This window comes from Diadema setosum, chromosome 17, assembly GCF_964275005.1.
Source record: "Diadema setosum chromosome 17, eeDiaSeto1, whole genome shotgun sequence".
In the NCBI taxonomy this organism is placed as follows: domain Eukaryota; kingdom Metazoa; phylum Echinodermata; class Echinoidea; order Diadematoida; family Diadematidae; genus Diadema; species Diadema setosum.
The window spans coordinates 24,755,309-24,769,200 of record NC_092701.1 but is presented as its reverse complement, the minus strand read 5'-3'; the positions used below and the strand labels follow the sequence as shown (position 1 = coordinate 24,769,200).

Genomic DNA, 13,892 nt, shown 5'->3' with positions numbered 1-13,892 from the left:
AAAATAAAAAGTTACTTGCTTAATATGTGTTTAGGTGTGTGCATGTGTGAAGAAACTACATGGATAGTGTATGAGGCTCACGAAGAATCCACCTCTGCTGAACCGGTGGAACGTTTCGAATTTCATCTCAAATAAAATAATTTCATCAAGCAAGAACATAATGAAAACGTCTGAAAACAGGTTACAGAATTGAGCTCTTGCCCAAAGAGATTTTCCCCGGAGAAAAATCTCTTTTGCTCTTGCCTAGCCTCCAAAACAAAACAACAACAACAGCATGCGCCGTGACCCGAAATGACAATGGGCCCTGGTACTCCACACTTTTTAGACAGAAAGATCCGTCTGTCCGGAGGACTCTTTTATATTTTGCCATTAACGCTGTCCTCCGAGGGGATCCGTGAAGCCAGACGTAGTCTCCGATCCGCGGAACATTCCCCGACGGACAGATACAGACCGATCTTTCGGTCAACATACTTTTATGACTTACTCTGATTGCTTTGTCGATGCTTGGTTTCATCTCGTGCGTGAGTATTTATTAGTTATATAGACACTGTGAGATGATACAAATAGGCTTTTTGTAAAACCGTTTGGATGCTCGAAAAGATAAGATGATATACTACGACCGACGGAGTTATCTCAATAAACTGGCCAGTTAGCATGGTTAGTGCAGTGCAGTGCAGTGTCAAGCTGTGCCTTGTCCCACGTATCGAGTTCTGTGTAGGTGTTTCATACTTGCTCTCTGCAGCATGCATGCAGCTAGCAGCTGCCTGTGACTCCGTGTGACTATAAAACGTTAGAGTTCTAGTGCAGTGTGAGTGTATTGTAAGTCTCACAAGCTCTCTGAGCGAACTGCCATCACTGTTACTTAGTAATAGCACTTCTTACAAGACATCGGATGGCCAATTTAGTAAACAAACTCAAAGTCAAACGAACAAAGTTAAATTTATAAAACTTTGACTTTGTCTTTAGACTTTAAACTTAGAGATGTTGAGTCGATCTAAATTATAGTATTTTAGATTGTGCGAGTACCGTGGTATACTCTCAGCCTCAGGAGGTTCTACTCGGTATAGGAAGAAGAAAAAGAAGATTCTATAGCTATCACTTGTGTCTTGGGCTTGGCCCGCCTCACCTCGCCCTGGCCCTTGGACTAGGAGCGAGCATGCACATCCATGAGTTAGCAAGCAAGGGTAGGGTAGTGTAGAGTGATATAGTAACGGCTGAATGTTATGACAGGGACACAGGGTATTCTGCAGTTGTTTCGTCATTTGTTTGATTTCACACACTTCTGCAGCGTATCATAGATGAATCCATTTTCTTTATTCTGCTTAGGCTTTAGTAATAGACAACTAGCCATTTTTCATTCAATTTCAAGTGATGAAAAGGCTAGGACCCAGACTAATGAGTAGAACCCATCTATAAAACAGTACCGGTACTTCATGAGTAGTAAACACAAATCTTTTCTATAGAATACATCTGATGTCATGTTATGGAGGGGGAGGGGATGAATAGCACATTAGAAGGCCAAGGCAGGGGTTTATATGTCCTCCAATAGAAAGGATGATAAACCGATAAATCTGCCTCTTGACATTCAGTGACCTCTTGTTAACTGTATGGTCTGTCATTGAATACAGTCGGCCCCTCACTGATGTTGTGAGGGGCCGACCGTATTACCGACCATGCCGTTAACAAGAGGCCACCAAGCAGGGGGCAGATTTATCGGTCTTTGTTGATGCCAGAAATTGTTGTTTTGAGTGTCTTTTTGTCCAACAGGAGTTGCTGTTGATGTGAAAATGTTTGAAGCATCCATCATTAATTACTGTAAAACATGATATATTCGCGGCATGAAATTTTCGTGAACTCCCACTGGCATTCAATGCATATAGTGTAGACGAAAACTTTTGCGTGCATATTGATTTTGTGAATCTTGGCGCTCGTGAAATTCGCGAAATTAAAATGCACACGGACATTCCTCGTTTTACAGTATACCAATTTCTTTCATAAATTTGACATTAGCCACTTCTTATGAATTCTTCATTACTATTATAACTTGTTATGCAATAAATTTTCTCCCAGAGTGTCGTAGGTCTAATCTTTATTATCAAAGTGCTTCTAGATACGAGTTGGTACACTGTATACATTATAATTCAATGTCATATTATGTAACTTCATTGACAACTTCATGCTTTCTGTATCATAGCTCTTTACCAATATTTAGTGTAATATTTGGTATCAGTTGACTTAATGATACAAAATTTACCCATGATATAAATGCCATAAATAATTTTATGAATGTTGTTCCTGTACTTTTTCATCTGCTTGATTGTTTAAGCAGTAGAGTCTGCCGTAACCAAACAAAAGATGAGGAGATCAACGCGATCAGCGTCAGGTCAGCCAACCAGTCCAGTGCCCCTACTGCAGGAAGAAAGGAGTACACGATCCAGGACAGCCTCAGAAGACCTTGTTGTCTTGGAGCTGCCACGCATCACCCGGAACTTCAAACGGACGGGCAAATCACCCGACCCTCCCAAGACAGTCCCGAAGGGCGAGGGCACTGCTGCAACGACTGCTGATGGATCCTCAAAGCCCGAGAAGCGAGTCCTACGCTTGTCTCCGGCCGAGGCAAAGACAGACCTCTCCACCAAGAGGAGGCGCCGGTCAGGCAGACTTGCAGATGCAGAGGAGGAGAAAGATGGAGGCGATGGCCAGGAGAAGAAACCGGATGAACCGGAGGAACTGTCACCGACAATTGAGAAGGTTGTTGAACGCAAAGGGAAAACTTCTAAGGAAAGGACGAAACACGATGATAATATGAAGGGAAAGGAATTGAAAGGAAAAGAAGAAAAAGATCCTGAACACAAAGAAGGAAAGATTGGTAAGAGTAAAGAAGAAAAAGATGGTAAAAGCAAAGAAGAGAAAGATGGCAGGAGCAAGGAAGAAAAGGATGGCAAAAGCAAAGAAGGGAGGGAAAGTAAGAGTAAAGCAAAGGATTCCATCCATGAAGAGAGTCCCAAAAAGGACCAAAAGAAGAAAGATGAATTAGCAGCTCCAAGAGAATCAGTTGGATCCACGCGGAGGAGGACGCGATCTGGGAGACATGGACAGGATGAGGAAGGGAATGCGGAAAGGGGACACGCAGATGTTCAAAGTGCTGAAACTAATCAGAGTGAAAAAGCAAGTGATCCCACAGAACCAGACCGAGAGTCTACAGTACGAGACAAAGAGTTGAAGTTATCTCTCAGAGGTGTTCCAGATAAGGGAAAGGATGACTCATTGAAACTTAGGTCCCCTCCCCAGAGTCCTGGAAAACAAAGGAAGGAAGGACAGAAAAAGATTGAATTGCTGAAATTGGATCTTGATATCAGCGAGGGGTCTGCAAAGAGTGGACGGCCATCCTCAAAATGTGCTATGAGTCCTCCACTGAGAATGAGTCCAAGGCGAGCGAGACAACCAAGCGGACAGAAAGATCATCCACCGGAGTCTCAGCAGGCGAAGGATCCTCCATCAGCCAGTGAGGCGATGGTAGCTGTGTCACCATCACACCAAGAAGCAACAGCTGAGAGCAGTGTGGCAGAAGATAAGCCTGAAGAGCCTGCCAAAAAGCGAACAAGGTCCAGCTCAGTTTGCAAGAACTTGTCAGAAGAGTTTGAAGGCACAAAGAAAAGCCCCAGGTCTCCCACCAGGCAAACCAGAGCCAGGAGAGACTCGGAGTCCAATCTAAAGTGTGAAGGTCCTGAACTAACAGAAGATGAACTGCTGCTCACTCTTCCCAAGTCTCCCAAAGCTAGGAGAAGCAGAAGTCCTGTGAAGTCTCCCAGGGATAGTGGTCAGGTGTCGCCAAGGAAAGGGCTGAGGTCTAGCAAGCCTGCGGAGAATGGAGTTGCTCCAAACCCTGATGAACCTGTCCTTGAAGCTCCAGAAGACAAGGAGGAAGCTCATGTCGTCACCGTGGAAGCATCTCAACTTGTGTCTGCACCAATTGATATAACTCCTGTAGTAGAGGGTGACAACTTAGAGGATCAGGTTGTGAATAATGAGGACATTCTTCAAGACAGTCTAGAAGAAATGGTGGAGGAGCAGCCCCTGGTGAGTGAGATGATTGCAGTGGAGGAGGAGAAGGAGGAATTTGATGTGTCAGAGATCTCAGACGATGTTGCCGCCAAGGTGCAAGAGTGGAAGCTGCAGGAAGAGGACAGCGTTGGTTTCCAGGGAGACGAGTGGTACGCAGAGGAGGTTGACGAAGGTGAACCTTTCTACTTTGAGTCTGATCACATGGCACTGAAGGGCAATAAAGAGTAAGTACCAAGGTATTTCTCACTTAACATCATGTCTAGATGACATGCGATTTCTGGCTATTGTTCTTTCAATCTCATTAAGCTGCCCTGTACTTGCAGAGAAATGAAGTCTACTCTGATATATTGCATAGTCAGTCAACATGTGCAAGTTACTGCAGTCATCCACAAAAAGCAGATTTCAGGGGCACAAAAAGGAAGGAAAAAAAAAGAAAGATCATTTGCAGATGGGTCATCTTTCCAGGTGTCTTTACTTTGTATACATCTGTTACTTTCATTTTCAGTGCCTAAAGACATTGCCATCAGCTGAATGCTGAATAATATGAAGCCTACTAAACATGGAAGTAACTGCATTGCCCATGAATGACTAATGAAATTTGTAAAGTCAGTGAAAGTAGAAGTGTTCACATCTGTAGCAAGGCGCTGTACAGCGATTTCAAGAATTTGTTCCGTGCAGTACAAATTTTTCCATGTTTGTCTCCACTTGCCCTTTAGTTACAGGATGTTGCTCCGGACAATAACAACCCTGGAGGCCCAGAGGAAACAAGCCGTGAAAGATCTTGACAAACTTGTCACCGCCCAGCGAGAAGCTCTGAGAAACCCTCTCAAGTTTGTGCAGAAGCTGCAGAAAAAGGTTTGTTAAGTCACTGGCGACTTCTGCATTTTAATACCATAGGGTGCAGTCTGTAATTTTAGGGTGATTTCTTACATTGGTGACCCTTATGTTCAATATTCTGTTTGATGGACAAAGTTACCTAGCCAGCCACCAATAATTGCTTCATGTCCCCTTCATTTTAAATCATATTGTTGATGCTTGAAAAGAAAATCATATTCATAAATTACTCAGATGAATAGCCTCTCTTTCTGCAATTTGCATCTGCATCTGTTTCTTAATCATTCGTTATTGTTATACAGTTGATTTAATGTATAAATGTCTTCAGATATTTTCATGACTTGATGAAATGCCCAAGATGATTTGATGTGTGGAAATAAAAAATTCTACCTTTTCTTTGACAGGACACTCTACATCTACCATCAGCTCAGCGAATCGTGCTCCTTCCGGAAATCCCCTGGGGGCGCTATTTAGGCCACGCTGATAGCAAGGAGCTCATTCAGGGGTTGTCACACCAAACTAGGGGGAGCATTAAACAGAAAGGTAATTCACCCAAGCACAATTCTTGCAAATTCTTAATAACTCACCAAGATGTCTGGGGTGTGAGATATGAAGGTTCTTTAGTCATGGAATGAATTGAAGCTGTGTTATTAGATTAAATGATGACATGAGCACAGAAAGTCTTGAACTTAAGTCTTAGACTTAAGTAAAACATGTTCACACGATGCAGTCAAAAGGGATAAATTGCAACTTCTAATGTGAACATCAAGGTACTGGTATGCATTTTTGTTTAATTAATTACCATTACAATGTCCTTTTTTTTTTTTTTTGAAGACATGATGAAAGAATATGGTGTGATTCACAAGAAATTCATGGAAAATTTGAACTTTTTATCAACATGCTCCCACCCAAAATTTACGTCACAAAGTACATGTAGATACACGTGTACACGTAAATAATCCAGTTGTTTTCTTTTTAATCCACTGTGTGAAGAAAGACATCTCTGCAAAGTTGCAGCACTTGTAGTACGTGTAGTATAAATACATTGCATAATTTGCATTTTTTATTTCTTTTGTTTACGGTCTGAATAGATTTCCTGTCATAGATTAAGTTCTACATCATGATCACTGCTTTCCTGCAGGCATAGCCAACATAGATATTTAGGGACTCTTTGTGGTTTTGTATTTGTTTTCTCAATTTTCCAGATGGAACTAATGAGAATGCCCCTCCAGTTGCTGGGCCAAGTACCGTTCAGACCCAAGACCCACTCGAGGATGACAAAGTAGGAATGTCATTCTTTTTACTGCAAACATAAGACATATTGAAAGACAGCATTAGGTTTCCTTTGTTATTCATACTGTTATTGCTATTTTTGTTTCATTTGTTTGATTGTTTGTTTGTTTGTTTGTGTTTTATTTAGGCTGGATAGTGTTACCTTCTGTGGATGATAATCCCATTTTGTGGTTTTTGTTTTTGTTCGTTGTTTTTTTTTTTTTGAGAATTAAGATTTCTGTTTTGTTAAAGTAACAGGACAGCAAAACATGTTTGCAAATGTATTTGTTGTTTTATTTTGTGTATATACAGGGCGCCATTGTAAAGCAGTTAGCAAACTGACTGTGCCTACCCTGTACTGTTTTTAAAAGAAAACATGAATAAATAAATAAATAAATGTCAGATTAATTCTTTACATGTAACATCTTTTCCAGGCACAGTCAACCTTGCTCAAGTCAAATCCAAAGTCACAGGAGAAATTTCTTTGACTTACATGACTTTTGAATTACACAATAGAACAAACACATGTTACCATCTATCTGAGGGGTGGAATTTTTTTTTTTGTTGGTCTTAACCAATATTTAGACTTGAACCGAGGTCGATTTAGGTGAGGTTGACTGTACCTGACAATTTTTCCTGAATCACGAACCTGGAAGTTGTCTGAGGTGAGCACCAGTACCGATTATGAAGAAAGTTATGTGTTATCCTTGATTTCAAACACATGGAAACAGATTTATAGAATCATTTACAATGCAATGTCATTATGATTAATTTTGTAGTATTATCAATGACTTGTCTCACAGTTGTTGCTCTTGTTTGGTACTTACGATTTCTACTAACTTAGCCTTTTCCTTGTTTTGTTTTGTTTTGCTATTCCTATCATAGTTGAAGAGTGTGATTCGTGGACGTGTTTGGGATGACAGTAAGCCAGAAACATTCAATCGTCTATGGACAGTGGAAGAACAGGTTAGCAAATAATCTATATATAGTGTTCTTCTTCCTCCTCTTTTGTATCTCTAGGGTGCATTTTGCCTTTCCCCTATCTTGATACAAATGTAGTTTCAGTGATTGTGCAGGCATTCTTAAATCATTCCCATGCTGTTTTAGGGAAATATGTAACAGATGCAAGACATAGCCAAAATAATGAAAGACAAAGAAGGCTGGAAATGAACTAATCCATGGATCTTGGGAGTTCTACCTGACTTGATTGATTGGTGATGTGGGGAAATGTAGATGTGTAATGTGGAGAGCTGTCCAACACTTATGATGAATAAGGGCAATGCAAGTATTTTTCTACGGAGGTACAATCAAGATTTCATTCTGTAAGTTTGGTAACAGTAAAGCCCTATTAATACATTTGTAAGTGATAGTGTACCGAACTGGAATGTTTTCAAAGTTCACACACAGATGTACATGTATGGGACTACAGTGCCTTGTGGTACTCGTCCTGTTGGTAATCTGTATTAATTGATGGTATTTCGAGGTGATGAAAATATAGCATGGATGTCTCAAAAAATGAGAAATGGTCATCTTCCAGTCACAAAAGAATAGTCAGTCTGCACTTAATGCCTTTTAGAATAGAAACAAAAATTTCCCCTTCAAAATTGATGGAAAGGGGTGAGTGATCATGAACATGGAAAATCAGCAGAACTGCAGATGGACTATCTTAGACTTGTTCACCAGGAGTTTGCCCTGTGCTCTCTGGTCCTGACATATTTCCCCCATCACCTCATTTATGTAGAAACGGCTGGAGGAGCTTCTTGTCAAGTATCCATCCGAGGAAGTGGAGGCGAGGCGGTGGGAGAAGATCGCCAAGGATCTTGGCAACAGGACACGACATCAGGTGGGAAATGAAAAGCAAGAATTGGGTTTTATTTCCTTTCACACATTTTGTGCAAGTGCTGTGATTGCAATATTTGGAGGAAAACGTGAACACCCTTTCATTAGGAACAAGGAAAGTGCTTGATCTGCTAAGTCTTTCCATTGTGTAACTGTGTATAAGAAGAGCTGTGCCTCTTTTCACAAGATGTTTTTTGCAACTGCTGATTGATAAGATTACGGGTTACAGTTTGAAATATTGCCGTGTTCATTGCAATTATTGTGTGATACAACTGCAAGTTTTCCACCACACAGGCCATCAGGAAAACTGAAGGATGATTACTTCTATTGAATGATGTAGTCAGATAGAATTTTGATGCATTCATCATCAGAGAATTTTGATACTTTCATCGTCAGAAGTGAATAGTTTTGTTGTTGTTGTTTTTTTTTTTTAGATGTGTGTGTGCATGTGTGAGAGTGTGCTGATGCTGGCTAGAGATATTTGTAGTGTTCCTAAGATGCATAGTTGTTACACGTTATGCCTCAAAAAAGGTTAAGGCGTTGACAATAATTATATTAGAATTTGTTCACTGAAGAGCCAAACATACTGCCGGCTGCAAGGCAGTACAAAGTTGCTGTGTGTTTGTGTGTGAGTGTGGGTTTATTTTTACCACGACTGAGAAAGCTTGTAAATGCTGATGACCAAGCTACCACAGGACCGATGGCTTTTTATCTCCTCTCCAGGCCTAGGCAGTTGGGTTAAAGTGCCTTGCCTTGGGACACTGCTGCCAGTGGATTTGAACCAGTGACCTTGCGCAAGAGATACCATGGCCATATATGCTGAGCCAAATCATGTTGCTTGAGCCAGAAGCCTACATTTTAAACTGTGGAATGTGACATGATGAGATCTAACGAATGTTTTGTCTTGTTATCTCACCAGGTTGCCAGCAGAGTTCAGAAATACTTCATCAAGCTGAGTAAGGCAGGTCTGCCCGTCCCGGGGAGGACACCAAACCTGTCCACGTACTGTACCAAGAAGGTGAGGTGACACTCGGACCGGTGGAGGAGTTGTTGTCATCCACAAAATTTTAGTTTCTATCTCTGTCTTCTTGGGTTTTTTTTTTTTGTTGTTTTTTTTTTTACTTGTACATGTAATTGGACAAAAAATTCACCTACCTGGTAGAGGTAAATTTTCCTTATGTTAGAACTGGGCTCTGCTGCATTAAAGTGGCAATCAGACATAAGTCAGAAAGTCAGACATACGTAAGTCTCTGAATACTCAATTCTGATTGGCTGATACCTGACTTATGTGTGATTTTTTTTACTTATGTTTGATTGCATCTTTTCATGCGACAGGACCCAGAACTAATCATTGCACCTTTGTATAAACTGTCATCAACATGAGTATTTCAATATGACCCACTCCTCCGTGTATGCATCATTTAGAATATGTAGGAACTAATGGTGGGTATCCATGCCAAAGAAGCTTTGTGTCTGCTCTTCAGAAGTCAAGTTTTGCTTGGTTCATTTTTCAATCAATTATATGTTCATTCACCAGAGTTGAATAATGACTGCATTAATCCTATCTTGAGAAGGTAGTTAAAAAGTTGTTGTGAAAATGGAATGAGCTGAAGTGTAGATTGCTTTGGAAGAATTTTTAAAACCCTGAAATCTGAGTAGTCATGTAGATCACAATACGGAGCTGAAGAGTAGAGCTTGTCTTTGTGTTATAACAAGAAGTGTTCATTTTCACTTACAATTCTCATTCTCACACCCTCATTTCCCCGTAAACCTTATTGCAGCCATCTCAGCGGAGATACACAAATCCCTTCAACAAGCTGACTCTAGCGCCCTCTACATTCCTGCAGTCGGTGAGGGCGCCGGTCCTCATGACGGATGACGATGAGTCGATGGAGATGGATCTAGACTATGACGCAGACTCCATCATGGTAACTTGACTGCTGCTGTGTTGTTTTATTTTTTAGTCAAGGCTTATTGCAAAGTACACCAGCCAGAAAGAACCCATTCACCTGCAATCTTAATCCCCAAACAACTTTAACTTTATGCAATCTTGCCTGGGCCCCGCTTTATCAAAAGATAAAATTGATTTTAAATTTCCTTACCACACAGGCTGCCATAGACTTACAGTTGAAATCAACTATATAATCAATTTTAACTCTTCATAAAACAGGGCCCTGATTAGGTACATTACATGGTGATGTTACCTATATCAAATCAATTTTAATTTGTGCTATTTGATAGATAACGGCCCCCAACCCCCAAGGCCTTGAAAAAGAGATTTTTTCATGGTCTAAGCTGCCACATTGGGTAAGTGCTACCTTGGCATCATGAACAAAGTTCTGGCTTTTGCCATGAGATGTCTTTTTAAGATACATTACTGTAAAATCAGAAATATTTGTGGCTTCAAACTTTCACAAATTGTCGCTTACAGTCTTTTTCGCAACATGAAATATTCAGAAATTGGCACTGGCATTCAATGCATTGTGTAGACAAAAACTTTCATATATATTTTACTTTTGCAAATCTTGGCTCCTCACGAAATTCACACTAAAATTTCTGGTTTTACAGTAGGATTAGTCCAGTCTTATCTTGGCAACCCTGCGCCCTCTTTACAAAGTTTTGCAGGATGGTCTGCACATTAGATACATTACATTAAACAATCTTGCCTGTAACTCTGCACAATGTTTGTTCTTGAAGGAGGATGATGACGTTCCTACAGAGCTGAAAGAGACGGCAGAGTACAGGGAGCTGGTCCGACTCAAGAAACTCAGAAATATTACTCTCAAACAGCAGGTGAGTTGTAGACCAGTGAGTTAGACAGTGTGCTGGAATTGAGACAAACTAGATGAAATGAGTACAAGGAGCTGACCCGACTCGAGGAACTCCCAAATATCACTCTGAAACAACAGATGTGAGTTATAGAATATGTTGGAATTGAGGCAGAATGATAGATAACATGATGGTGTTATTACCTCCCTAGGTCACTGATGTCCTCTTCAAAAAGTACATTTCAAAGGATATTTCATACTTCATGTAAAATTATTGTAGAATTGTAAGAATTTACCAATTATGACTTTAAAAGAAAAATAAAATGAAATGGAAATTACATCCTTCATATCAAATCATTATAGAGTTGTAAAGATTTAGCAACTGTGACCCAAACCCTTAAAAAGTGGGATGAAGTTGCCATAAAGTCATAAAAAACCCAAACAATATTTATGTAAAATTGTAATGTACAAATCAGCAGGAAAGATTTGAAACAATGATGACATTCCATCAAAATTTCCACTTGTGAATGCAGCTGATATCACTATAATTCATGCAAATAAGTTTCATATTTCATTTGTGTACAAACGAATGGGAGAGGTACGAGTTACTGTAATGACATCATCGCCTCTTGCAATTTGTGTGTATTCAGTAAAAACATTTGGAACAGTAAAATCCCCGAACTTTCTGAATCTGGGACCAATTTTGATGAAACATCTACAATTGTCATTCTGTTCATCTAATTTCACCTTGTTTATGAAAGTCAACATGGTGCAGAATTGCACCAGGGCCCTGTTTCATAAAGCTGTTCGTAAAGTTACGAACAACTTACGAGCGACTGGTGATCAGTTCTTGTGCTGAATTATTGAAATTCTAGTAAGTATAGCACATTACAACTGATCACCAGTTGCTCGTGAAGTTGTTCGTAACTTTAGGGACAGCTTTATGAAACACCCCCTAGGGGCCCGTTGCATAAACCTTTTGGGCAGTGTGTACAACGCTTCAAGTATTCTGTGCTGGTCAGCACTCAAAGCACACAAAGGCTGGGGTTTCCTTTCACTTGCACTTTTCTCTTTTTTTTTTCTCTTTCTCTCTTTGTGTCAGACTGAGATAAGCCACAGTGGATACAGCTGTGATGGCTGCGGGATGTCACCCATCATGGGACTGAGGTGGCACTGCTCCAGTTGTCCCCCGGAAGTCTCCACCGACCTGTGCCAGACCTGTGCCAATGAGTAAGTCTGAGGAGTGGGGGGGAGTAGGGAGGAGATGGAGGATGGAGGAGGGGGGGGGGGGGGAGCGAGGAAGGGAGCGTGTGGGTCTCCTCCTCCTCAGTTCAATACACCACACCCATCTAATGCTCAATACATCTTCTGGCTCTGTGTTGAGGGCAACCACATCATATCTGGTGCGCCATTGGGGTGTCAGAGGGTAGATCAGGGTGTATTTCATTTTTTTCTCCTCCCCAAAGTCAAAGTCTGAAACTTAGCTTTAGAGAAGTCATGTTCGCATCAATACTTTTTGCAAGCGAACTCGATGTAAATAGACATTTATGTAGATTGATTGTTTTGAGTCAAGACAGAAATAGACAATTAGACAGCCACACAGACAGACAGTCAAATAGGATGTAGATGTAGATTTATAGCTCTACAAAGTTCAATAAGTGCAGTCAACTATTCTGTGCATAATATATTATCACATCAACATGCCAATGTCATCATGGGATGCAGGTTTGCTGTGGAGCTGCTTGTCTTTCAGTTTATGCAGTGACTCCTCAAAAAGCAAGATATGAGAAAATTGTAATTAGATTTAGGAAGATGTTCTCAACCTCCCACTTCTGTTTATTTGCATATAGCATCTCTTACTATTTTTGTTCCCTCAATCACCACACTTACAGTGATTTCCAGTCAGAGGTGCACGCAAGCTCTCATCAACTGGAAGCTGTCCAGTCCAGCCAGTCTGGAGGTTTCGTCGACTCCGACTACACCAGCTTCACGGGAATGTCTGGCGACTACAACTACCTGGATCCCAACTACAGCCCTGCTGTCCTCTGACCTTTGACATTTGATCTGCAGAGGCAGCATGAGTGTTCCAAACCAGAACCCTCCCAGAAGAGAAATGTAGTTATTGTGAGCTAGAAGGTGCTATGGCAACCCAAGAAGCATGGGGCACTTTGGCCATTACCAGCTACTGGCATGGAAACTACGGTTACTGCAAGCTGTGGTGTTGCAGTGGGCATTTAGACACAAGCACCAGGACGTCTGGCTATAGCTCCCTCTCTGTCCAAACCTGTCCATGAGTGACCCTATTCAAGGCTGACCTTTGACCCAGAGCTAGTGTCGGTTGCAGGCATGGGATCCAGTGAATGAAATCTGAATGAATGAAGCCAAGTCAGTTTTGTACAGTCGCTGTACAGAAGGGAGAGTTATTGGCAACTTTTTTTGTTGTTGTAGGAGAGGAACAAGGTATTTGCATGAAAAATAAAGGAAGATTGGATTCGTTTCTTGGAAAGATGTGTGAAAATGGGATTATTGGTATGTTGTGAAACTATCTGTCGATTTGCCAAGCATATGGCAGAGGAGGTATATTACAATCTGGAATCTCTTGAATGTTCACATGCAGAGCTCTTGTGTTGTTGAAACGTTATGGAGCATGGGTTCATTCATGTGTCATACCACAACTTGCCACTGCAGTAAACCTCAAATAAAGTCATCACTGCATAAGTTGACATTTCAACAAATTGTTCAGATTCTTTTTTCCCCTGTAATTCTTCACTTCGTGGACATTTATGAATCAACAAATTGTCAATGTCAACAATATTTATTAATCTCAACAGGGAGAAATTGTTGGTGAATTTGAGGGATCCACAATAATTTGAAAATCTTCAATGGTGGCAACAGTAATATGGTATTAATCACTATTTCCTGTGTACAAGTAGTAGACACACAAACACTTTGTGGTGTCTTTACTATCTCGTTATAACAAGGTTTGTCTGTACATGTGTGTGATGTGCTTGAATCAAGTTGAATGTGCAAGTGGCAGTTTCAGGAATTGTTTGTTGCCATGGCCAATAGAAGCCAGGATATGCCAAATTACCAATTGGGAAAAAACTTCTCATT

General features: G+C 40.8%; 1 protein-coding gene across 3 annotated transcripts; it reads left to right on the top strand.

The window, feature by feature from the left end:
- The first annotated feature begins 436 nt into the window (after nucleotides 1-436).
- LOC140240703 (uncharacterized) lies at nucleotides 437-13,499 on the top strand. Of its 3 annotated transcripts, none has more exons than XM_072320463.1 (12): nucleotides 437-521; nucleotides 2,330-4,289; nucleotides 4,782-4,920; nucleotides 5,304-5,442; nucleotides 6,105-6,181; nucleotides 7,057-7,137; nucleotides 7,913-8,014; nucleotides 8,930-9,028; nucleotides 9,792-9,938; nucleotides 10,708-10,803; nucleotides 11,881-12,008; nucleotides 12,671-13,499. In XM_072320463.1, exons 1-12 carry the CDS (start codon nucleotides 476-478, stop codon nucleotides 12,825-12,827), a joined length of 3,171 nt encoding a protein of 1,056 aa, XP_072176564.1. In that variant the 5' UTR covers nucleotides 437-475; the 3' UTR covers nucleotides 12,828-13,499. The 3 variants fall into 3 exon arrangements, with proteins under 3 accessions (XP_072176564.1, XP_072176566.1, XP_072176565.1); XM_072320464.1 differs by having other exon boundaries at nucleotides 487-521; nucleotides 2,327-4,289; XM_072320465.1 differs by lacking the exon at nucleotides 7,057-7,137.
- The last annotated feature ends 393 nt before the right edge of the window (nucleotides 13,500-13,892 follow it).